This window comes from Dasypus novemcinctus, chromosome 7 (assembly GCF_030445035.2).
Source record: "Dasypus novemcinctus isolate mDasNov1 chromosome 7, mDasNov1.1.hap2, whole genome shotgun sequence".
Lineage (NCBI taxonomy): Eukaryota > Metazoa > Chordata > Mammalia > Cingulata > Dasypodidae > Dasypus > Dasypus novemcinctus.
Window position 1 is genome coordinate 19,264,401 of NC_080679.1, and position 26,140 is coordinate 19,290,540.

A 26,140-nucleotide genomic window follows, 5' to 3' on the forward strand; every position below is an offset into this window, starting at 1 on the left:
ATATAAATCAGTATTCTTTTTCTTTAAGACATGGACCAAATGACTCTGTAAATTTGGTAAAAGCTGGAGAACAATGCTCAAAAAAAGAAGTGTACACACCTATCTATTCCCCAAATTTTGTTTAGTTCCTTTAAGGGGCTCTGGAATTCCTTGTGGTCTGTCTAGTGTCTCAGGTTTTAGAACCTCGATGTGTAGGTAGTAGTTGTAACCATGGTAATCAATTAGAATGAGTAATGATCAAGTGGAGAGTGAAAAGATCCAAGAACAGAAGTCTGGGGATTAAAATGATTTACCTGGGTCTAGAAAACTAGGAGACATGAGGCGGGGCTATGTGTACTTTATACTGATTTGCGTTTAGCGTAGTTATGCTCCTAAATTGCTTTTGTTTTAGCTGATATATATTTATCTGTTACGGTTGAAAAACTATATTTCTTTCTGACATTTGGTGCTTATAAATGAGCGTTTAAGATGTGCTATCATAGGGCACTTTTGTTAGCTGATATTTGAGGAATTGTACCCTGGGATGGACTAAATTCTGCAACATTCTCATTTAATCTTAATGATAGTCCTTTGAGATAGATACTATTATTTATTTATAAAACAAGTCAATTTTATTGATATGTATTAATAAGCATACAGTCCGTCCAAAGTGTATAATCAGTGGTATTTGGTATAATCACATAGTTGGACATTTATCATTTCAGTCATTACAGCATTTTCATTATTTCAATAGTAATAAAAAATGGACCAAAAAAAATCATCATTTCTCAATCTCTCTGTGTTTCCCTGCTGTACATAGCTGCTATTTCTGGCTATTCTTGCACATTTATTTATTTTTATTGATACATATTCACATACTGTACAGTCTTTCCAAAGTGTTTAATCGGTGGCTTTTTGTGTAATCAATGTTATGCATTTATCACCACAAAAAATTTTAGAACAATTTCATTACTCCAAAAAGAAAAACCCCATACTCCCGATCACTTACCTCTCAATCCCTCTATTCCCCCCAGCCTTATATAACCTCTAATCTAGTTTCATCTTTAGAAATTGACTTATATTTGCATTTTATATACATAGAGTCATACAATGGGTAGTACTTTGTGTCTTGTTTCTTTCACTTTGCATAATGTGTTTTTTTGGTCTGATAGTAACATCTTGTAACATTAACATAGGTTTCTTTAGTTTCAAAGAAAAATGGTCTTATATATGCATTTTTATGCATGTTCATATTTCACATGAGGTTTTAGTATGCTATACAGTTACTTTTTTTTTTAAAAGATTTATTTATTTCTTCCCCCTATCCCATCTGCTCCTCTCTTTGTATTTGCTGTGTTTTCTTCTCTGTCTGCTTGTATTATCAGGCAGCATTGGGAAACTGCATCTCTTTTTTGTTGTTGTTGCGTCATCTTGCTGCGTCAGCTCTCTGTGTGTGCGGCTCCACTCCTGGGTGGGTTGTGCTTTTTTTCACGTAGGGTGGCTCTCCTTGCAGGGTGCACTCCTTACGTGTGGGGCTCCCCTACACAGGGCCGCCCCCACATGGCATGGCACTCCTTGCGCATGGCAGCACTGCCCATAGGCCCGCTTACCACATGGGTCAGGAAGCCCCTGGGTATAGGACCCTGGACCCTCCGTGTGGTAGGTGGACACTCATCATTTGAGCCACGTCTGCTTCCCTACAGTTAAATTTTTTAGCTTTCCTTTTAGTAATATATATTATATTAGACTTTCTCCTTCAACCACTGTCATGTCTATGTAATAGCACTGCTACTTACGTAAGTTAGGTTGTTCTTTCACCTTTTCAATTCATTTCCAAAAATAATACACATCCTTTATACCAGTTCTGTACAAGTTAACCCTCAGCTTTCCATTCTCTAAGCTCATTCTTTTTGCTGGCGTTCCATATTCAAGTTACAAACTCCATGAAATTACACAATACATTTAGTATAATAGCACAGTCATACAGTATTTGTCCTGTTGTGTCTGGCTTGCTTCGCTGAACATAATGTTCTCTAGGTTTATCCATGTTGTCATATGCTTTATGACTTCATTTCTTCTTACAACTACATAATATTCTATTGGGTGTATATACAGTTTATTTATCCATTCATTGGTTGATGGACACCTGAGTTGTTTCCATCTTTTGACAATTGTGAATAACACCACTGTTAACATCAACGTGGAGATGTCTGTTTGCATCACTGCTCTCAGTTCTTTTGGGTATATACCCAGTAGTGGTATTCTCAGGTCATGTGGCAAATCTATATTCCACTTCTTTAGGAACTGCAAACAGTCATTGCTAGTGATGTTGAAGATTTTTTTGATGTGTTTTTTTGCCGTTTGTATTTCTTCTTTTGACAAGTGTCTGTTCAAGTCTTTTGCCTATTAACCAGATAGTTTGTCTTTTTATTGTTGAGTTGTAGCATCTCTTTATGTGTCGTGGATATTAAACTCTTATCAAATATGTGATTTCCAAATATTTTTTTCCCATTGAGTCAGTTGCCTTCTCACCCTTTTGACAAAGTCCTTTGAGCTGCAAAAGTTTTCATTTTGAAGAGGTTCCATTTATCTATTTTTTCATTCATTGCTCATGCTTTGGATGTAAGGTCCAAGAAACTACCTACCACAAGATCTTGAAGATGTTTCCTTATATTTTCTTCTAGAAGTTTTGTGATCCTGCTTTTATATTTAGGTCTTTGATCCATTTTGAGTTGATTCTTGTGTAAGGAGTTAGACAGGGATACTCTTTCTTTCTTTTGGTTATGGGTATCTAGTTCTCCCAGCACCATTTGTTGAAGAGACTGTTTTGTCCCACTAACGTTGCCTTGGTAGATTTTTTGAAAACCTATTGGCGGTAGAGATGAGAGTTTTATTTCTGGATCTCAGTTCTGTTCCACTGTTCAATGTGTCTGTATATACCAAAAGGTTTTGGCCACTATAACTTGGTAATATGTTTCAAATTAAGTCGTGAAATTCCCCCCACATCACTCTTCTTTTTTACAATGCTTTTGGCACTTTCCCTTCCAAATAAATTTGGTAATTGCCTTTTCTATTTCTGTAAAGTAGGCAGTTGGAATTTTGGTTGGTATTGCATTGAATCTTTAAGTTGGTATCGGTAGGATTGACATATTAATGATATTTACTCTTTCAGTCCATGAACATGGAATGTCTTTCCATTTGTTTAGGTCTTCGTTGGTTTCTTATAGCATTATTTTGTAGTTTTCTGCAAATAGATCCTCTACTTCTTTGGTTAAATTGATTCCTAGGCATTTGATTCTTTTTGTTGCTATTATAAATGGAATTTCCCCTGATTTTCCTCCTCAGATTGTTCAATACTAGTGAACAGAAACATTATTGATTTTTCCATGTTATTCTGTATCCTACCACTTTGCTGAACTCATTTATTAGCTTAGGTATCTTTGTGGTAGACATTGCAGAATTTTCTAATTACAGGATCTTGTCATCTGCAAATAGTGATAGTTTCGCTTCCTCTTTTCCTATTTGGATACCTTTTATTTTATTTTTCTTAACTAATTATCTAAGGTAGAGCTTCTAGCACAATGCTGAATAATGGTGGTGACAGTGGGCATCCTTGTCTTGTTCCCAATCTTGGAAAAGCTTTCAACCTTTTCCCACTGAGTACAATATTGGTTGTGGGAATTTCACATATGCCCTTTATCATATTGAGGAATTTTCCTTCTATTCCTATCTTTTGAAGTGTTTTTATCAAGATAGGATGCTGGATTTTGTCAAATGCCTTTTCTGCATCTGTTGAGATGGTCCTGTGGTTTTTTCCTTTCAATTTGTTAATGTGGTATATTACCGTAATTGATTTTCTTATGTTGACCCACCGCTCCATACCAGGATAAATCCCACTTGGTTGTGAGGTATGTAAGTCTTTTGATATGCTGTTGGATTGTGTTTTTAAGTATTTTGTTGAGAATTTTTGCATCTGTGTTCATTAGAGATTGGTCTGTAATTTTCTTTTCTTGGAGTGTCTATCTGGCTTTGGTATTAGGGTGATGTTGGTTTCATAAAATAAGTTGGGTAATTTTCTCTCTTCAATTTTTTTGGAAGAGTTTAAACAAGGTTGATGTTAATTCTTCTCAGTGCTTGGTTGAATTTACCTATGAAACCATCAGATCCTGGACTTATCTTTGTTGGGAGATTTTTGATAACTGATTTGATCTCTAAATGTGATCAGTTTGCCAGGTTCTTTTATTTCTTGTACCATCACTGTAGGTTGTGCATTTCTAGGTTTTGTCCTCTTCATCTAGGTTCTCTAGTTTGTTGGCAAACCATTTCTCATATTATCCTCTTATGATACTTTTTATTTCTGTGGGGTCAGTTGTAACTTCCCCCTTTCTGTTCTGTTTTATTTATTTGCATCTTCTCTCTTTTATCCTTTGTCAATCTAGCTAAGGGTTTGCCGATTTTATTGATCTTATCAAAGAATTTATTTTTATTTATTTATTTATTTTTTGTTCTCAAATTCATTTATTTCTGCTCAAATCTTTATTATTTCTTTCCTGCTTGCTTTGGGAATGGCTTGCTGTTCTTTTTCTAGTTTCTTCAGTTCAGTTAGAACTTTGACTTTAGTTCTTCTTTTTTAGTATAGGCATTTAGGGTTGTAAATTTCCCGCTCAGTACTGCCTTCGATGTATCCCATGCATTTTTTTTTTAAGATATATTTATTTATTTTTCTCCCCTTCTTCCCCCTCACCCCGGTTGTCCATTCTCTGTGTCTGTTTTGCTGAGTCTTCTTTGTCCACTTCTGTTTTTGTCAGCGGCATGGGAATCTGTGTTTCTTTTTGTTGCGTCATCTTGTTGTATCAGCTCTCCGTGTGTGCGGCACCATTCCTGGGCAGGCTGCACTTTCTTCCGCACTGGGCGGCTCTCCTTATGGGGCACAGTCCTTGCGCGTGGGGCTCCCCTACATGGGGGACACCCCTGCGTGGCAGGGCACTCCTTGCATGCATCAGCACTGTGCATGGGCCAGCTCCACACGGGTCATGGAGGCCCGGGGTTTGAACCGCGGACCTCCCATGTCGTAGACAGGCGCCCTAACCACTGGGCCAAGTCCATTGCCTTTATCCCGTACATTTTGATAAGTTGTGTTCTCTTTCTCATTTTTCTCAATATATTTCCTGATTTCACTTAGAATTTCTTCTTTGATCCACTGATTGTTTAGGAGTGTGTTCAGCCTCCCCACATTTATAAAATTTCCCCTTTCCCATCTATTATTTCCAGTTTCATGCCATTATGATCTGAGAATGTAATTTGTATATTTTCAGTTTTTTTATATTTATTGAGACCTTCCTTGTGACCTAACTTGATCTATCCTGGAGAAAGATCAATGAACACTTAAGAATAATGTATAATGTGCTGATTTGGGGTGCAACATTCTGTATAGGTCTGTCAGGTCTAGCTCATTTTTCATAGTTTTCAAGTTCTCTGTTTCCTTGTTGATCTTCTGTCTAGTTGTTCTATCTCATGATGTGAGTGGTGTGTTGTGTCCATTGATTACTGTACAGATGTCTATTTCTCCTTTCAGTTTTGCCAGAGTTTGCCTTATGTATTTTGGGGCACCCTGGTTAGGTGCATCGATATTTATGACTGTTATTTCTTCCTGGTGGGCTGTCCCTTTTATTAATATATAATGGCCTCTGTACCTCATAACTTATTTTCATTTAAAATCTGTTTTGTCCAGTATTAGTATAGCTTTCCCTGCTCTTTTTTGGTTACTGTTTGCATGGAGCATCTTTATCTAACCTTTTGCTTTCAGCCGGTTTGTATTTCTGGACCTATGGTGAGTCTCTTGTAGGCAGCATATGGATGTCTGATGTTTGTTTGTTTTTTAAGTCTATTCTGTCAGCCTGTATCTTTTGGTTGGAGGTGTTTAATCCATTCACATTCAAAGATATTACTGTAAATGCATTATTTACTTCCACCATTTTATTCTTTGATTTTCATATGTCGTATTTTATTTTCATCTGTCTTTTCACTTTTTTGTTTAGCCTTTTTGCTAGTCTTGCCTTTTACATTCTCCTCCAAGTCTCTCTCCTTTTCTTTCAGGCTCTAAGGCTCCCTTTAATATTTCTGGTAAAGGTGAACTCTCTTGGTTTCTTTTCATTTGTGAATATTTTAAACTCACCTTCATATTTGAAGGACAGTTTTGTTGGATAAAGGACTTTTGGGGAAGCGGACTTGGCCCAGTGGTTAGGGTGTCTGCCACAGTTCAAACCCCGGGCCTCCCTGACCTGTGTGGAGCTGGCCCATGCACAGTGCTGATGCACACAAGGAGTGCCTTGCCATGCAGGGGTGTCCCCTGCGTAGGGGAGCCCCATGTGCAAGGAGTGCGCCCTGGAAGGAGAGCTACCCAGCGCGACAGAAAGTGCAGCCTGCCTAAGAATGGCACCGCACACACGGAGAGCTGACACAACAAGATGACACAACAAAAAGTAATACAGATTCCCTTGCCGCTGACAACAACAGAAGTGGACAAAGAAGAAGATGCTGCAAATAGACACAGAGAACAGACACCCGGGATGGGGAGGAAGGGGAGAGAAATAAATAAATAGATCTTTTTTTTTAAAAAAAAAAGAATTTTTGGCTGGCAGTTTTTTTTTTCAGTAGCTTAATTGTATTGTACCACTGTCTTCACACCTCCATGGTTTCTGGTAAGAAATCTGCACTAAGTCTTACTGGGCATCCCTTGTATTTGATGTTTTGCTTCTCCCTTGCTGCTGTCAGAATTTTCTCTTTATCTTTGATGTTTGACATTCTGAGTAGTGTGTGTCTTGGAGTCGGTCTAGTCAAATTCTGATTGGGGTATGCTGTGCTTCTTAAATACGTAAGTTCATTTCTTTCATGCGAGTTGGGAAACTTACTGCCATTATTTCCTCAAATACTCTTTCTGCCCCCTTTCCGTTCTCTTCTCCTTCTGGAACTTTCATGACATGTGTGTTTGTTGCATTTTGTGTTATCATCCAACTCCCTGAGTTCCTGTTCAATTTTCCCCATTCTTTTCTCTCTGTGTTACTCTCTCTTCAGTTCCTGCTGTTCTATTAATATCTTCTGTATGACTTATTCGTCTGTCATTTCACACCTGCCTCTAATATGTTTTTTATCTTACCTGTTGTGCCTTTCGTTTCCATGAGCTGTTACTTTCTATTCAGGTTTTCGAATTCTTCTTTTTGCTCTCTTATTGTCTTGATCCTTTAGCTCTTTAGCCATTTGTCTTTCAACTCATTGATTTGATTTTGGAAATTGTATGAATCTCATTGATGAGTTGTCTCAAATCCTGTGTCTCATCTGGGGCTTTGATAGATTCCTTCGCATGGGCCATTTCTTCCACTTTCTTAGTATGGCTTATTAATTTTGTGCTGATGTCTAGGTATCTGATAAAGATAGTGAGATTATTCAGATGATCAGTTTCTGTCAGGGATTTAGTGGCAGGAGGCTGTGTGTTACTGATTTTCTTTGATTCTTGGTTCAACCCTTTCTGGGTCTTTAGGATTGCTCCTGTTAATTGCTCAGATATGGGCCCTCGACCCAGTAATGAGTTGCAGACCCACTTCCAAAGGCCTTTGAGAGGGAGGCTGTAAAGGCCGGAAAATTCCTTACTTCCTGTTTCTTTCCGTGTACTTCCTCGGGGTTGCCCAGCAAATGGCGTGCTTCCCCAGCCCTCTCAGTTCAAAACCTGGTCGGCATGTGTTCACTGCATCTCTGGACTGGATCATTATGGTAGAGGATCCTGCCTGGAGTCTAAGAGCCTCATTTTTTTTTTAAAGATTTATTTATTTATTTAATTTCCCCCCCTCCCCTGGTTGTCTGTTCTTGGTGTCTATTTGCTGCGTCTTGTTTCTTTGTCCGCTTCTGTTGTCGTCAGCGGCACGGGAAGTGTGGGCGGTGCCATTCCTGGGCAGGCTGCTCTTTCTTTTCACGCTGGGCGGCTCTCCTTATGGGGCGCACTCCTTGCGCGTGGGGCTCCCCCACGCGGGGGACACCCTTGCGTGGCACGGCACTCCTTGCGCGCATCAGCACTGCGCATGGGCCAGCTCCACACGGGTCAAGGAGGCCCGAGGTTTGAACCGCGGACCTCCCATGTGGTAGACGGACGCCCTAACCACTGGGCCAAAGTCCGTTTCCCTAAGAGCCTCATAATTCAAACTTTTTCAGAGGTCGTTGTGCAGCCTTTGCTGGCAGTCCTCTCTTTTCCCATGTAAGAAATAATTGCACTCCCCTCTGTGTCCTTAAGAGTCCCGATCAGTAGAGAGGGTCAGATCTCTAGTACTGTGCTGACTCTCAGGGCAAACTATGGCATGGCCCCACTCCACCTGGAAGGAGTGTGGAACTCAGGCCAAATTCGTGGGTCAAAAGCTGAGTCTCCTTTCTTGGCTGTGGCTGCTGGGCTGTATCCCTCTCTCCCCTTTCCTGGGGAAGTGGATCCCTGTGGCCCCCTTTGTAGCTGAAGACCTGAGGCCTGATAATTCAAAATTTTCTATAGGGTGGGGAGGAATGCCTGAAACTACAGCTTAACTCACAGTTTTGCCATCAAGTTTCTTTTCCTTTGCCTCTGTCCTCTAGCTATTTTTCTGTGAGAGAGAGAGTACGGTCTTTTTAGACCACCATTTCCTGGAAGTGATCTAGATAATATTATTAAGCCCACTCTACAAGTGAGGAAATTAAGGTTTAAAGGAGTCAAGCCAGTGCCACATGGTTTATGAGTAACAAAACCATACATGACACAAATCCAGGCCTAACTACAAAATCTATTCTCTACCATAGCATACTCTGATTACCAAAATAATCAGTGACTCTCTGTGATATTATACCATAGTGGCAGAATGGAGTTTAGGTGAGTCCAGTGGTTTGGACTAGGTTTTGGGATGCATGAGTTCTAATCCCAGCTTGTGATTTTGGATAAATTATTTGATTTCTGAGTCTGTTTTGTTTGGAAAATTTCATACCTTATCAATCATGTGAAGGAACAGTTTTGTCCGTTTGGACTCCTCTCTTTTTTCTGTAAGACACAAATACTAGGGAAAATACTGCATGCAATCTTAGATTGTAAACAACTCTTTCTTTTATGGTTCTTTTATCAGAATGCGAGAATACTTGTATAATATTTTAAGCCTTTTGGTTTATATTTTAAAAGTTCTTTAGTTTCCAGTTGAAATTTTGCATTGAGTAAGTAACTTTTTGTACTTTTTCTAGCATTAATGGGATTAAGAGATTATATTATAGAGTCTGAAAAGATCATTTGAAGTTATCCAACACTCAGCTCTCTGGAGTTTGTAGTCCACATAACTCACTCATTCATTCTTTGAGTTGTTCTCAATTTAATGTCTTCTTCATTTAATGTTAAGGTATGGCATCTTAATGTGATTTATTATAACCTCAGCATATGCTCTTAGGAAACTAAACCCTACATTGCACATACATGGAGTATTTGAGGTCATCACATGGACCTGTCTCTTTTATTTTTAAAAAGTTATAGATTACCACATCTTATTTATGTTTTATGTGGATAGCATCCAATATATCAGGATATCTGATAAAACTAGATAGCTAAAAGTCTCTGATAGTCTTGGGGTTTGAATAAGATTTGATAACAGAAAGAGAGTTACTGTTTAAGAGTTCCTTTTTAAACTCTCCAGAAAAGATCAGAATAATAAATTCATTTGAGTCATCTGCTTAGGGATCCCCTTGATTGAAAGTTGACCTAGTATTACACTGCTAAGGCCAGTGAAGGAACTCTTTTGCCTAATCCTTCCTCTTTCACATTCATATCCATTAGATAGGGCTTAGAGAGGATAGTGCTAGCTCATTAATTTCTTTCTAGTTTGGGTTAGAAGTATATATGAAGTTGATGAGTAATTGTAACAGTTTAGATTGCAAATACAGCATTTACAGGTTTTATGTGGAATAAAAAGGGCTCCTTAGATATTAGCAGAAAATCATCATTCAGTCACTCAAGTATGATTATTACCTGTTGTATGCCAGGTATAGTTTTAGGAACTGCGGAATTAAGTAGTGAAAAATTCCTTCTCTTCATGGTGCTGGTATTTGTGGGAAGGGAGGCCAAGAAAGGGGATGAGGAATGCAGAATTGGAGTTGAGGGCCAGTTGGAGCGGGCAGTTAAAGCTGCATTGTAAGATGACAGTTGAGCAGGGGGTTGAGGTTTGTAAGTGAATGAGCCACATGGATATCTTGGGGAAAATCATTGCAGATAGAGAGAGTGGCAAGTACAAAGACCTTGAGGTGAACTTATTTGATGTATTCCAAGGAATAGCAAGGAGGTGATTGTGAGTGGACTGGAATAGGCAAGGGGAAGAAGGAGATAATCACATCCGATAAGGCCTTGTAGGATATTGTGAGGACTTTGACTTTAACTCCAAAGGAAATGAGAAGTCACTTGAGGGTTGTGAGTCAGATGAATGGCATGATATGACTTATTTTTCAGAAAGTCATTCTGCCTCCTCTGTGAGAGTGGGGCAAGAGCAGAAACAGATAGGTTAGGAGACTGTTGTGGTCATCTTGAGAGAGTCTTTTTTTTTTGGAGTGGGGGGAGGGGTGGCTCACAATTCAACTTAGAACAATATCTAACTGGAGATATTCAGCCAGGCAATTGGATGTAAAGGTCTAGAGCAGGAGGGTATAGATTCAGGAATCATCAGCACATTCATAACAATTTAAGCCAATGACACAGGAAAGCCTGCCCAGGAGAGCAAAAAGGGAGAAGAGAAGGTGCTGAGACAGAGCCAGGGTCACTACCATTAAAGGATTGGACCAAGGAGAAGGGGGCTACAATGGCGACTGAGAGGGAACTGTTAAGTGCGCTTGTCCTGAAAAAGAAGATTTCTAGGAGAGGTGTGGTCCTCCTTGGCTATGGATATGGTGAAGGAGCAGCTGTATTCTGGGTATATTTTTGAAGGTCGAGGCAACAGATCAGTGGTAGATTAGAAGTCAGGTGAGAGGGTACTCAAAAATGATTACAAGCTTTTTTACTTTAGTACCTGGAAGGATGTGGTAATCTATATCTTTTCAAAAAGTTGATGTTTGCTCAGCCAGAAGAGACTCTAGGAGGAGCAGATTTTGGCAGGAGTGGGAAGATTAGGTCTTTTCTTTCAGACTTGAAAAGTTTGAAGTGCCATCTAGTTACTCCAGTAGAAACATTGAGTAGCTTATATGATTCTGGTATTCAGGGGAGAAGGCCACTCAGGATATATAATTTTGAGATTGTGTTGTGTAGTTGGTATTTCAAACCATGAGACTGAATGAGATCAACCCCACCTAGAAACTGAGTGTGGATAGACATGAGCTCCAGAACCTGAGCCTTAGGTTTGAGTTTGAAGTGGTGACTAAGAACCAGTAGAGCAGACTAAGGAAGAACCAGTAAAATAGGAAGAAAAACTAGAAATTACTACTCAGAGTAGTTTCATTGTAATGGTAGAGATGCAAGCTTGATTGGAGTGGATTCAAATGGAAAGATGGGACTTGGAGGCAGTACATGTAGAAACCCATCTCCAGTCCCCAGCCCCGTGATTGTGCTGTAAATGGAAAGAGGTACCGGGAGAGTCTGTAGGATTGAAAGATTTATCTGTTTTTAAAATGAGAACCTGACAGTTTTGAGTGCTGATGGAAATTATCTAGTAGGGAGGGGAAAACTGGATGCTGGAAAGGGAGATCTTGGAGTAGGTGAGTTGGGATGGTACCAAAGCAGTACTTATCAAACTTTAAATGTGTGTAGGTATGACCTGGGGTTCTCGTTAAAATGCAGATTCTAATTGTGTACATCTGGGATGGGACCTGAAATTATGCATTTACAACAAATTCTTAGATGAATCCTGTGCTTTGAGTATAAGCTCAAAGCACTACTCATCTGTGATAACATAGAAGGTAGATTATATTGGCATAAAAGCAGATTGGTTTGTGGATATAGTTGGAGCAGAGCATATTCATTGTCTCTTTAGGTGGTTTCTGTTTTCTCAGTGAAACAGGATGTGTAAACTATCATCCCAGAGAGAGGATGGAGGAAATATTGGTGTGAAATGATCTAGGAGAGTAGAGTTAAGGGGCAAGGCTAGAAAAGTAAGGTTGTGGTTTGCACTAAGGGCTCACTTGTGGCTAGTAGTTATGAATTTAAACTGAAACTGATCAAGTATGGGACTATGTCATTCTTCATTTACTTTTATCTTACATGAGTGCAGGTGATAAGCAGGTGGGCAGTTGGGGTTTAGTCTCGCAAGTATTTTGGAGAGAGGGAGGAGTAGTAAAAGGTTTGTGGGTATGTACAGAGTAGTTAAAGTGATGGACCATGAACTCTAAACTGGGAAAGGAGGAAAATGATAGAATGCTAAATTAAAGAAAATGTGTTTATGTTTTTAACTAGTCTTCTCCATTTCTTTAATTTACTAAAAGTGTATTGTAAATCTTTAGGGCAGGGAAATACTATTTATGACACTAAAGTGAGTTAAGAAAGGAGCCAGGTCTACAGGATTAAAAGAAATTGCTTCTGTCAGCTTTAGAAACTCTTTTTTAAATGTGTTCTTTATTTCTGCCAGACTTCAAAATCATGGTGTTAATATCTTAATAAGTCATGAGATTTATAATCATAACTGTATGATAAAATATTTACCATATTGTCAAATATAGAAAGATTTTCAACCATTGGTTTTTGTTTTTTTTCCCTCCTCTCTCTCTCTCTTTTTCCAACATTACAGATGACCATGGATGAAAAATATGTAAACAGCATTTGGGACCTTCTGAAAAATGCAATTCAAGAAATCCAGCGTAAGAATAACAGTGGTCTTAGTTTTGAGGAGCTCTATAGAAATGCATATACAATGGTTTTGCATAAACATGGAGAAAAACTCTACACTGGACTGAGAGAAGTTGTTACCGAACATCTCATAAATAAGGTATCCAACTTTAAAGGACTGTTGCTAATAAAATTGAATGTAAAAAATTCTTCATAACCTAATTTTATGTTGACTCAAAGTATTCTTTTTAAAGGGCCCCAGGAAGCCTATAGAAATAGCAGTCAATTCATGACTATGTTTATAAATTCTCAAAATTTTTAATAGCTGAATCAGAATTTTTCATAATTAGGGAAGATGAACTTTGTTTATCTTTGAATAAAATATATTCTCTATAATCATGATTAAAAGCAAACTTTTTCAGTCATTTAGAAATGCTTGTTTATTAATATGCTAATTACACATTTTTATGTGCTTAAAATTTAATCAGCCATTTTCGCATTCTCTACTTGTTCTGTATATTTGAAAATAATAAAATTACATTGTTTAGAAAGTATTCTCTAAGACTTTTCACTAATTGAAACTGGCCTTATTCATTTTAACTGAATTTTACTATAGTAAAATGAGTTTTGTTTTTTTTTTTTAAGATAAATTAGTGGTGGGCTGGTAATAGTATTCCAGAAGGACTTATTTGTTTCTTTAGAGCCCTTGGTTCCAAAGAGACATATTTGTTTTTTTAGAGCAAGTGTTTTTAAAGAACAAACTCTTGCCTTGCATGTAAAATGTAATTTCATTTATAAAATAAGTTTACTTTTATGCCTTGCTTTGAGACTGAAAGGTAGAATAAAATAACCACAGATTCATTAAAGCTTCCCATAATTTTTGGGTAGTATTAGATATTCATTCTTTAAATTTTATTTTGAAGAAAAACTTGCATGACTCCTGGTAACACCCTTTACCTAAATTGACCAATTGTTAAAATTTTGTCATATTTTTGCCAATCTTTCTATTGATAATTGTTATTACTGTTTTTATTATTGCTGAACAGTTAGAGAATAAGTTTTAGATTTCATTTACCCTGAAATACTTTGGAATGATTCTCCTAAGAGCAAGGAAATTCTCATACTTAACTAAAGAACAATGATCAAAATCAGGACATTTAATTTTAAAATTATCATAATACTGTTATATAATACAGTTCATATTCCAATTTCATCATTTGTCCTTTATAGTATTTTTTTTCCTCTGATCCAGGACCGATCCAGGATCACACACTCAATCCCTTAGCCTTTTTTTTGTCTTTTCAGCATATTGTTTGTCTTTCAGCATACTGACATTTTTGAAGAGTATAGGTCACTTGTTCTGTAGATTGTCCCTCAGTTTTTGGTTTGTCTGATTGTTTCCTCATGACTAGTTTCAGGTTATGCATTTTTGGCAGGAATAATACATAAGTGATGTTGTGTCCTCAGTGCATCACATCAGGAGGCACATGATGTCAGTTTATCCCATTATTGGTGATGTTAACTTTGATCACTTGGTGTCCGCCAGATTTCTCCACTGTGAAGGTACCTTTTTTTCCCTTTGTAATTCATAAGTAATCTGTTCAGATATATTTTGAGACTGTATGAATATCCTGTTCCCCAAGAAACTTTGATGAGATGATCATTGATGATTCTTGCATGAACCATTATTACTTTGGTGGTTGCAAAATGATAACTTATTTCTCTTACTCCTATAGTTCCTTTCTCTTAAATGGGATTACAGCAGGTAGCTAGTACCTCATGAAGCTAGGTCATTTGTGTTCTTCACTCAATCAGTGTTTTTTTGTTAAGTGCCTACAATGTATGGCTTTCTGTGAAAATACATTAGATGCAACGATGTATGATACTGTCCCTTCTTGGGGTTGATTTTACTCTGATACGGGAGATGATACATTTAGAGAACAATGTGAAGTGTTATATTATTAAGTGGCAAATAAATAGTAAAGATGCTAAATGGTTTAGGAGTTCAAATGAGGGAAAGATTACCCTTGGCTCTTAAGATTTCCTAGGAAAGGATTAAATTGAATTGAGCTTTGAAAAATTGGGAATACAGGTGAACAGTGAAGAAGGCATTCCAGTATGGCAGATATCATGCCATTATATAGAAATGAACTGGGTACACTTGAGTAGTGAGTAGCCATTGAAGTTTGATTGAGGTATATGATAATTTTAGGAGTTAGTGAATTAATGGAGTATATAGTGTTGCAAAAATGGTTTGGGAACAGATTGTAGAAAAACTTGAATGTCAGGCTAAGGAATTTGGACTTAACGTTTGAGGGCTTTTGGAAGTTTCTAAGGAGATGATAATGTGACAGTACTTAAGGAAGATTAATATGGGAATGATGTAAATGTAGACTTTGGGTGTTTACTAAAGAAGTAGGAGAACTGGGAATATCTGGGTAAAGTGGTAGGTAGAAATGAATGGATGCTATCAGAAATTTGAAGTAAACCAGATATAATTTGTTTACTGAGAGAATTATGGTGACAACAGTAGAAATATTGTGACGTAGTGGAAAGCTGGTTTGAAATGTGTAGAGGAGATGACAAATTTTATTTAAGATTATATTAGAAATTTTTATAGTTGGAAGGGGTCTTAGAAATCATTTTACATGTGAAGAAATTTGAATGTGAGATTACAATATAAGGTGCTTAAATAGAAATAGCATATGTTTGGCGATATACAGGTTTAAAGCTTGGTTAGGAAGTCAGAACTAAGAATTAGAGATTTTGCATTTGGTAGTATATATTAAGGAAATGAATGTTGGAGTTCAGAGAACAAAGAACACAGAGCCAAGGGCTGAATCTTTGAGGAGCTATGGTTGAGTCACCTTTTGGGGAACAAAGAAGAAAGACTAAGAAGTTTCGTAGCAATAGAAAGAAAAGTAGAATGGAAGTGTTATTAAAGATTCTGAAAGGTAGAAGTTTGGAGCAACTGAGGTCTTAGAGATGGAAAGAGAGTATAATAGTAAAAGAGTAATAGAGTAAAAAATAGTAAAAGAGTCTTGTTCTTATTTGCCAAAAGGTCTGCAGGGAATGGCAGTAATAGTGATTATAGGTAATTCTTATTTGGCATTTACTTTGTGTTAGGCCCAGTTCTACAGCTTCTGCTTGTATTAACTTGAAATGCTCATAACCTAGTGAGCCAGGTAACTACTATCTCTACAGGTGAAGGAACTGAGACATAGAGAACTGATAATTTGTTTAGATGCACATAATAAGTAGCCTAGCTCGACCTGAACCCAGGCAGTGTGACTTCAAGCTGAGCTCTTAATTTCTCTGCAGATTTGTTCCTGTGGCAGCATGAATGGCTCAAGACACAGTAGATAGATATGCTGAGATTGAGGGAGATGAGGACCTTCAAGTTAATTGGCCCAATGTTGGTGAAGTTACAGTTCTTTGCATTCCATGTCTTGTTTTACTTATATGTAAAATGAGGGAATTGGAAATAATAGAGAATTTTTTTTGTTGTAAAACTATTAGAAATTTATTAAGTCATTCCTCTTCTGAAATTAAGATGAGGAAGACTTGGTGTATCCCTTGTGGGGAATATGCTAAGGAATTGTTAAGTGAGTAAAAAGATTGCTTAGGTAGAGTAATCCTGAATGTGTGATTTGTCATTTTTAAGTAATACTTTGCATCTTTGGCACAGATGGAGAAAAAGTATCTGTGGTCATGTGCTACAGACAAGGATTGGCTCATCCAAAACGTATGAAGAGGAAGGGAAGCCAGTGAGATCAGGGTTTAAATGACTAATTTTTGGACTCTGAAACAAAGGCAGGTAGAAACTGAAGTCATATGAACATTGACTTCATGAGAGTTGAAAGAGTTTCAGCAGACTATGTTGCTTATAAAGTGGTTCTATGGCTGGGCTGAACTTTGATTTGAAAATACAGACAGTCCCATATAATATATTTTGGAAAACATGAATTATATCTACTACATTTTTAATTTTACTTTTCCTACACATAGCCGTCTGTGATATCATCAGCATCTGAAAATGTTCTTTATTTCATTTTATTTTTTCTTTCATACTGTTACTAGCAGCTTAATGGTCAATCGACTGGGCTAAAAAGGTACTACCAATTTCAACAAATATGATGAGTTATATTTTGGAACCTCTGCTAAATTTCTTTTTTTTCTGATTTTTGTGTAGTCCATTTATCTTAAATTACTATTATGAAAAATTTTTAATTACCGTACAAATACAGTATGTTTGAAGGGGACCCTGTCAGAAGAGATTTATGAACTGACAGGTAGTGCTGTCATACCATAACTCAAAATGTTTGTTCCTTGATGTAGGAAGTCTAAATTTGTTCTACTGTATGGGATTTAAAGAGGTTAGTGATAAAATGAGAAAAGGTGTAGTTTGTGTGAAAATCAATATTGGCTGGCCCTGTGTTGCATCTTTTGACTGGAAGATGGAAGAATGGTTCAGGGTTCTATATCTTGAATCTCCCAGAATTCAAGAATTTAGTACCCTATTTCGTAGTTATGAAAGCATTATTACTTGGTTTGTTATCAATATTTTGGCTATTAGCTGATCTAACTAACGATATGTCTCTATATACATACACATACACATATTTTTTAAAGCAAAGTGCTTTTCTACTAAAGTGAACCTTTAATGCTGTGGTATAGAAGTCTAGGACCGAGGTTTTCACCTGATAAGTAAGCCAGTCATGGATATGTTGAAGAATCCAAAGGAAATAGAAGTTTTACACGAAATCAGGTCTGGCTTGTTAATGTAGTTTGTTGATAACTGATTTCAAGGTGAGAGTAGTGAACATTTTCACAAACATTTTTGGTGTGGAGAAGTACAAACTATTTGGGCAGATAAAGGGAGATTGCAGAGAGGGTTCATTGGGGTGAAAATAGTTGCTTATTGGCTCTGGAAATAAGTTCACAAAATTAAAACAGGCATTTCTTTTAGTAATTTAAAGTACTTCTGGTAGTATGTCATTTCTTCCTATCTCTAGAAGAACGTGTCAAAGAAACTTTCTTTTGGTTTTAATATGTGCTTCTTAGGATGATAAAGCAGAGTGTGATGTGGCCTTTGTGCCTCACCATAACAAAAATCCTGCCTCATTTTAGTAAAGCATTTCAGAATCCAGAGGGGTTATTTTTTCTTTAACATTTTCCCCCCTGATATAAAATACCTTAAACAGCATGGTTATATAGGGGGAAATTTCTGCTACTTTCCAGATTCAAGGACTTTTAAATTCCTGATTATTCTGTCAAAATCTCAAAGATACCCTTATAATACTTCTCATCACAGAATTCAATATTCAAAAATACTATATTTATTATTTGGCAGCCTCTAAGTTATGTGCAAAGAATATATCTGTAAATGTAACTCATCAGATCCCTGTCCTCATGGAACAGTTAATAAGCAGGTAAACACATTTAATTATGAAATATATTGAAGAAAACAGGGTACAGTAAGAAGAGAAAAATTATGATAGCAGCTACTTACAGTGGTCAAGAAAGGGCATTTTAAGGAAGTGGTGATATTTAATATAGGACTAGAAGAATAAGATTCTCAAAAGAAGAATGGGGTTGAAGAGCATTCCATACAAAGGAGATGACTATTCTGTAAAGAGCCAGGTATTCAATATTTTTGGCTTTCTGGGCCATTCCCTGTCCCAGCTTTTCAGTTCTGCTGTTGTAGCACAAAGCAACAATAGCCAATATGTAAATTAATGGATGCCAATTAATGGAGTGCCAATAGATACTTCCATTTTTTAAAAAATCAAAAACCAAAACAGCCGGCCGTGGTCTGTAAACCCTTAGACTACAGAAATTGAAGGGAAACAAAAACCTCTCGTGACTGGAAATTTTTAAGAGTTAAGAGTTGGCAGTGGGGAAAAATGGGACAAGATGAGGTTGGAGAGAGGCAGGAGCTAGTGTGTGCTAGGCCCCGAAGCCCTGGTTTAAAAAGGCTTTGACCTTAATTACAGGTACCTTAGGGAGAGCCATTCAAAGGATTTTAAGCCAGAAAGTGGTGTGATACAATAAATGTTTCTAAAATACTGTTCTGGCTGCCATGTGGAGAGTGAGTTAGAGGACTCAAGAGTTTAGGTGGGAAGTCCAGGAAAGAGTAATCCAAAAATTCTGGTGAGTGAGAGATAGTATTTTACACCAACACAGTGACAGTAGTGAGAGAGAACATTTTTCAGATTCAAGATATATTTTGGGTATAGAAATGGGGAAGGGGAAAGAATCTATGATGATTTTTAGGTTTTTGGCTTCGACAACTATCTAGGTCATTTTGTTTTCTGATAAAGATTTGAGGTAGGAAAAGGAGCCTGGTTTTGAAAGACTAATATCAAGATACCTGTGGAATTAGATGTACAAATTTAGTTATCTGACTCTGGGCTGGAGATGTAAATTTAGTATTTGTTACCACGTAGTTGGTATTTAATGTCCTGGTAATAGAAGGAATCCTGAGAAAAGAAAGAGGGCTTAGGATTGAACTCTGAGGAATTTACCTTTAGTGTTCAAGTGGATCAAGAATTGATGTGAAGACTGAAAAGCAGCCAGGTGGTTAGTGGAACTTCAAGACTCAGTGCTAACCTTAAAAAAGAATTTAATTTCGACATTTCTTTATCAGAGTTGTGTTTCTTAACAGCCATTTTGTGTGTGTGTTTATTTTTTAAATGTTAAAAACCAGTTTTAAATTCAGAAGTAGTGATAATCAGCTCTTTTGCTTGTGGGCAGAGTAAGGGTAGAACCATCTCTTTCCATTCTTTAAAAGATTTCTATCTGGGATTTAAACTTGACAGCAAAGTCTCTAGAGGCATAGTAACTTAATGAAGGACATGCCTTTTCTTCTACACATGGGATTGAGCAGCTCATGTTTAATAATAAGAAATAAAAGCAGCTACAGTGAAAAAAATACTAGGCAGAAATATTGGCAATTATTCTGCAAGTAACAATCTTCAACAAATTGAAGGTCCAGACCATCTGAAGCTCCAATTATTAATCTATAAATAATGAGATAGGGGTGGGTTTTGTTAGCCTAAAAGAGCTTTAAAATTATGTTCTGATTGTGTGTCTTGATAAATTTGGGTTATTAAGACCTACCACAAGCATAGTTTTTATGGTTTACCATTATTCCTATACCAAAATATATGTTTATTTTAGCAGCATTTCAATTTTTGTTTCATGAAAGTCAGGGGAGAAACTTGCTTTGGTTTTATTGTGGCAAGAGCTTTATCATATCAATTTTGTGATTCTTAATAGATTTCCTAGATGTGCTTTATGTTTAATGTTCTCTTTTCTTTCAAATTATTGTTCAATAGTAATAATTGAATAATATTTCAGCCTCATAAATAAGCCTATAAAAGCCAATTCTTGAAATTGAAATTTATTTCCTCTTAGAAAAACAGCCGAACAGAAAAGATGTTGGTTTTTAAAATCTACTAGAAGCAGCATCTTAAAGCTAGAAAAAACATTTATTCTTGTGGTATTCAAAGTCCTTCTATTCATAGATCCTATTCAAAGAAAATCTTACTTTGCTTGAGTGGAAGAAGGGCAGAACAAAAGAAACTTCTTATTGCTCACTTTTCACTCATTCAGAAAAATACTTGTTGAAGACCTATTGTGTGCCAAGCACTGGTCTAAGCATTTGCAATATATCAAAAACCCCTGCCATGTGGAATTTATGCTCTTGAGCTTATATACTTGGATTTTATGTCTTGTGATCAGATCTCTTCTGACTGCTTTCTTTTACATGTGGGAAAGGGAAAGTCTTAAAGGGGCATAGTCACAGTTTTTGAGTGATTTTCCTGTTTGAATCTTTTTGTAAAGTCTTTTTTATATATATAAAAAATGACTTTTTCTGTGTTGGGTCTCCTTTGCTGAAAATGATGTCTCTATGTAAACTATTGTTTCTGTATATTGATTTTCTTCTCATATAAGGAGGGGGAAGGAAAAGAGTGAGAGTTTAAGTACTATGTTCATTAGTTAAATTAAGATGTTTATGTGGGGAGATTAATTGCCTGTGGAAATGAAGTTGGTAACTTTATGGTAGTATTTGTAGACCAATTACTTGAACAGACTTTGATAATAAAGCTTTTGTAGTGCTTCTTCCCTTGTTTTTCCCCCTCCCCTTTACTGGGCAAATATGAGTATAGAGAGATTTTTTAATGCTTTTGGGGATAAAATATATTGTAAATGGTCACAGTAAAATTAAGAAAGACATTCCTAAAAACCACTAGAAATAAGGTTTTCTTTAGCAAAGGCAGATTCATTTTGGAGGTCAACAGTCCATTTGAGTATCTTTTGTGTTTCACGCACCAAAAGATAAATAAGACATGATTCCTGTCAGCAACAAGCTCAAAATTTTAAGTGAGATAGATTTGAAGGGGAATTATTTTACCGAAGGAATTTAGGGCAAGGTGGGGGAAAAAAAGGCCATTTTCGAGTGAGTCATTAAGGTTTCATCAGGGAGAGGATGTAGGTAGCTGAAGTGTTTGAGCGCCTGCTTCCCTGGGCTTGATCCCTGGTACCTCCTAAAAACAAAAACAAACAAACAAACTTGGAGCAGGTGTAGCTCAGTGGTTGAGCACTGACTTCCTACATAGGAGGTCCATCCTGGGTTCTGTCTCCCACCCCAGTATCTCATAAAGAGGGGAGTGGAGCTTAATCATGTAACCAAAGTAAAAAAAAATAGTTCCAGGAAAGAAAATGGCATAAATTAAAAAGGCAGGTGTGTGTGAGCTTAGTTGTGAAGTTAGAACATAATGGGCTTCAGATGCATTTGTAGGAAATAAGATTGAGAAAGAGGATTGGGCTAGGTTTTGAAGAACATTGTAGGGGATTTGGGTTTTATTCTCTGTAGCCATTTGAGTTTTTTACGCATCAAAAAGAGAATGACTGCAGTGGGAAAGATGGAATTAAAAGTGTAATTCGAGAGCCATTTTCAGTGTTCATTGATACTCATATTTAGTTTTCCTGCCATTTTGTCTTTGTTTCAAGAGAAGAAGGGTGGAAGAAATTGAAAACCTAGGGTGTCAGCCCATTAGAGTTGCTTAGGGTGGTGAGGGAAGTAAGAAAGGAGGCTGTGAGACAGGTGTAAAAGCCCTTAATGAATATTATAGGGGAGAGTGATTTGAATATGAATAATCTTAAAAGAGGAAGAGATTATTAGGGATTGGGTGGGGAATAGGGATTGTTAGAGAACCAGGAACATCCCATCCCAGAGATAAGTAGGGCATAGGAATTTAGTGTCTTCCCTTTCAGAGGGTTGGAAGGAAATGATGTTGAGGGAGAGCTGAGGGACGAAACGGGGTCCCTGTTATGGGACGAGCGGGGTCCCTGTTGCAGGACGAGTGGGGTCCCGTTGTGGGACGAGCGGGGTCCCTGTTAAGGGACAAGTGGGGTCCCGTTGTGGGACGAGAGGGGTCCCTGGTGTGGGGAAGAAAGCCTCGTACAGCCACTGAGGCTTCCCTCCGGGGCTCCGAAGGCGTGGAGGGCGCATGACCCAGGAAGGAGTCGCGGAGACAGGCTGATGGCACAAGTCTGGTCTATTGTGGAAGGGGATGCAGATTTATAGGATTGGGGAGTGGTGTGGCGGGTTCTGATTGGCTAGGGCAAATGCTGTTTCCAGATAAGGCAATGTTCTGGCATTGGGCTAGTGATTGGCCAGTAGAGTATGTGCTAACTCTTGATAGGCTGACACTGTTACTAAGCTGATAGGTGGTTGTAAGTGTTGCTGGGCAAACAGTGTACTAAGAGATTAGGTTTAAGGGAGGGGGGAGGGGAAGTGAGAGCTGGGCTAGGCGGGAGATAGGAAGGGGGAGGGCAGTGCCGGCTAGCCATTAGCAGCAAAGGCCTAGTCAGGCGTGGTCTCCTTGTCTAGGCCCAGTGGGCAGAGGCGGTGTCACCTCTTGCCGCACTGTTTGCCACTGAGGCAAGCCGGGTGCCCCTCCTCCCACAGAGAGCCAGCTAAAAGTGTTAATATTTTGCAAGTTCCCCCTGTTAAGGACCTATATTAAGTACCAGCTATTCATGCTTAAATTGTAGAATAGACTGTAAGCACTGTTAGGGCAGGCACCCTCTCTCTTGTTTTCTGGTCTATTTTCTAGTAACTTTCTTTTAATATTAAATAAGTGAATGAATGAGTTGAAATCTATTTCATTCATCCTTGTGTCTCCTTACGTGTAGTTGACACATTCTCTGTTGAAATGAATCTTCTGAGAATACCAGCAGTCAACATGGAAATCTCAGTAGTTTATATCTTAGAGCAAAGAGCTATCCTATCTTCTTTATGTGGGATAATACTTCTACCTAAACAAGTTAATAACTGAATCTACCTACCATTTAAAAGCAGAGTATAATTTTGGGACTGTATACTTCTGGTTTCTTGAGACGGAAGTTTGACATTCTGGGAACCAGCTCATGTAATCTTATAGAACTATGGCTCTCTTCCCATAGTACTTAGGAAAACAAAAATACTAATTGCCATATTGACTTGTTTTGTCAATGTTTTACTATTAAATCCAGTCAGCGTCTGTACTTTTCAATGTTTAGCTATTGTGCTAATGCTCTTTGGGCTTTTGCTTTGTATCTTATTGTCTTTACCGTAGGGAAAGCAGTACTTTAAAAGTGATAACTCATATTATCTTCCTGCAGTATGCTACCTTTTTCCTTTCTACTTTTTTTTCAAACCAGTAAGTAAACTACCATTTTTCATGGCGCTGTTTTGTACTCAGAGAAATCCTGATGTCTAAGGTGTGTGAGTAATAAAAAATAATAAAAAAAAGGTTAAAATAATATTTGAGCTAGTGTGCCTTTTTTACTGGAAACAGTCTTTCAATATTGGAGAAAGAATTTTATATTTTCTTTTCTTTTTTTTTAAATTTAAGGTATCAGGGGTGGGGATTGAATCCAGGACCTTGTATGTGGGAAGCTGGCACTCAACCACTGAGCTACATCAGCTTTCCTGAGTTGTTTTTTTTTTTTTCCCCGTTCATTTTGCCTATTGTTTGTTTTTGTTTTTTTCAGGAGGCACTGGGAACCAAACCCAGTACCTCCCATGTGGGAGGCTCGCACTCAACTGCATGAGCTACATCTGCTCCCTACATTCTTTTGAGTGGATGATTGGTATGTAATGTTAGGACCTCATTTCTTTGAGAGTTTCATTTTGAACACAAAGAGGACATGGGGGGAATATTGTCTCTGTGAATGAGTTTGATTAACGTCATTCACTGGCTCTCCGTTATTTGGAAACAGTGGAATACCACCCCCTTTTAAAAACGTGCAAAATCAATATAAGATTGAGTCAGGGGAAATAGAGTCTGCACTGCACTGGTACTAAGACATCCTCGTGAAACTTGGTGTGAAAGCCACTGATCTAATCACTGCCAGCCATATTACAGGTATGGGAACTATAGTTTTATAGGTTGAGATTAAGTGACTTGATAAAAGTCATAGTAACTGCTTAGGGCAGTTATCTGCAAATTCTGATGTTGATTATTTTAGCTTCTAAATGAATCTTAAAATGCTCCAGATTTCTAGAAGTACTCACCTCCAGTCACCATAATACCTATGTGATGCTTTTTAATATTCTGGGTATAATTACCATGTACTCCGTATTCTTTATGACCCACTTTATGTTTTTAATACACGATGTGTATTTCACTGCAAACTAATGTTAAATACAAATTTCTGTACTTTAGAGATTTGTCTGTATTTAAATTAAATATTGTCTTGAGTGTTGAGACTTGTTTAGAAAGAAATCTTTCATTTTTAGTACTCCATATCAGCAGTGATTGTGGTGCTAAGTTCTAGTTTCAGTGAGCTTTAGAGCTAGTCTTTCTAATTAGTTTTGACTGATGATTTCTTTGTTTTCCCTAGACATTTAATTAGGATTGGCTGACTGGGATTTTGGTCCAGGGTACTGAAATTTAGAGGTAAACGGTTTAAATCAATGATTTAAAATAATTATGGGGTGTGGTACAGATTATTCATATCCTTTAGCTCCAACCAGCCAAGGGCTGCTAACCCAGGGTCAGCTTCCTTGTCAGCCCATGGAGATGCTTGGGTTTCAGAACCCTAGGGCAAAGACTGTGAGCCCTAGGCACACTCACATGCTCACACTTGCTGGCCTCTACTATCATGCCCCTTTCCACCCATTTCTCCTCTACTTGAAAATAATTTATTTGAGCGTGGTTTTGTGTAGCTTGGGCACTGACTTACCAGTGAGTAGCTTTTATTACAGTGTTGAAAAGATACCCATTTTTTAAAAGATTATTTCTCTCCCCTTCCCTGCCCCCCCTCCAGTTGTCTGCTTTCTGTGTCCATTTGCTGTGTGTTCTTCTGTGTCCACTTGTGTCAGTGGCACCTCGAATCTGTGTCTCTTTTTTTGTTGCGTCATCTTGCTGTGTCAGCTCTCTGTGTGTGCGGCGCCACTCCTGGGCAGGCTGCACTTTTTTCGTGCTGGGTGGCTCTCCTTATGGGGCACACTCCTTGCGCGTGGGGCTCCCCTACACGGGGGACACCCCTGCGTGGCACGGCACTCCTTGCGCGCATCAGCACTGCGCGTGGGCCAGCTCATCACACGGGTCAGGAGGCCCTGGATTTGAACCTTGAACCTCCCATGTGGTAGGCAGACGCCCTGTCCATTAGGCCAAATCCGCTTCCCAGATATCCTTTTGACTTAATAAATCTACACTAATCTTTGCTAAGGATTTAATATACAGGAAAAGTTATATTCACAGATATGAGTATAGTATTACAATTTGAATTGCTACAGAGTAGTTCATAAATTTGATGTTACTTAACATTGTTTGTCATTTAAGTTTTATGAATAGGGAAGCAGATGTGGCTCAAGCAATTGGGCTCCCATCTACTATATAGGAGGTCCAGGGTTCGTTTCCTGGGGCCTCCTAGTGAAGACAAGCTGGGCTGCATGGAGAGTCTGGGCCACGTGGAGAGCTGGCGCAGCAAGATGATGCAAGAAAAGGGCACAGAGAGACAATAGAGATGCAACAGATCAGGGAGCTGAGGTGTTGCAAGAGATTGAGCGCCTCTTTCCTCCAGAAGGTTCCAGGATCGGTTCCTCGTGCTGCCTAAAGAGAAGACAGGCAGACACAGAACATACAGCAGATAGACACAGAGAGCAGACAGCAAGTGCAAAACAATGGGGGTGGGGATGGGGGGATAAATAAGTATTTTTTTAGAAGTTGTATGAATAAAGGTTGTGGCATCAGAGTTTATATTTATGATATAAAGCAGGACTCAACATGAGAATCACACTGGCAAATTCTTTTAAATTAATATAAAATTGGCCTTTGTTTTCAGGGACAGTTTTTATGAATTTTAACTGTATGT

The 26,140-nt window shown here is 38.0% G+C and overlaps 1 protein-coding gene across 1 annotated transcript in view; it reads left to right on the forward strand.

Moving 5' to 3' along the window:
- Positions 1-26,140, forward strand: part of CUL3 (cullin 3) — a 100,847-nt gene that overhangs the window by 16,741 nt on the left and 57,966 nt on the right. Inside the window, exon 2 of the mRNA XM_004472187.5 lies at positions 12,729-12,926. Within this exon, the coding sequence (XP_004472244.2) occupies positions 12,729-12,926 (198 nt within the window). The remainder of the gene's footprint in view (positions 1-12,728; positions 12,927-26,140) is intronic.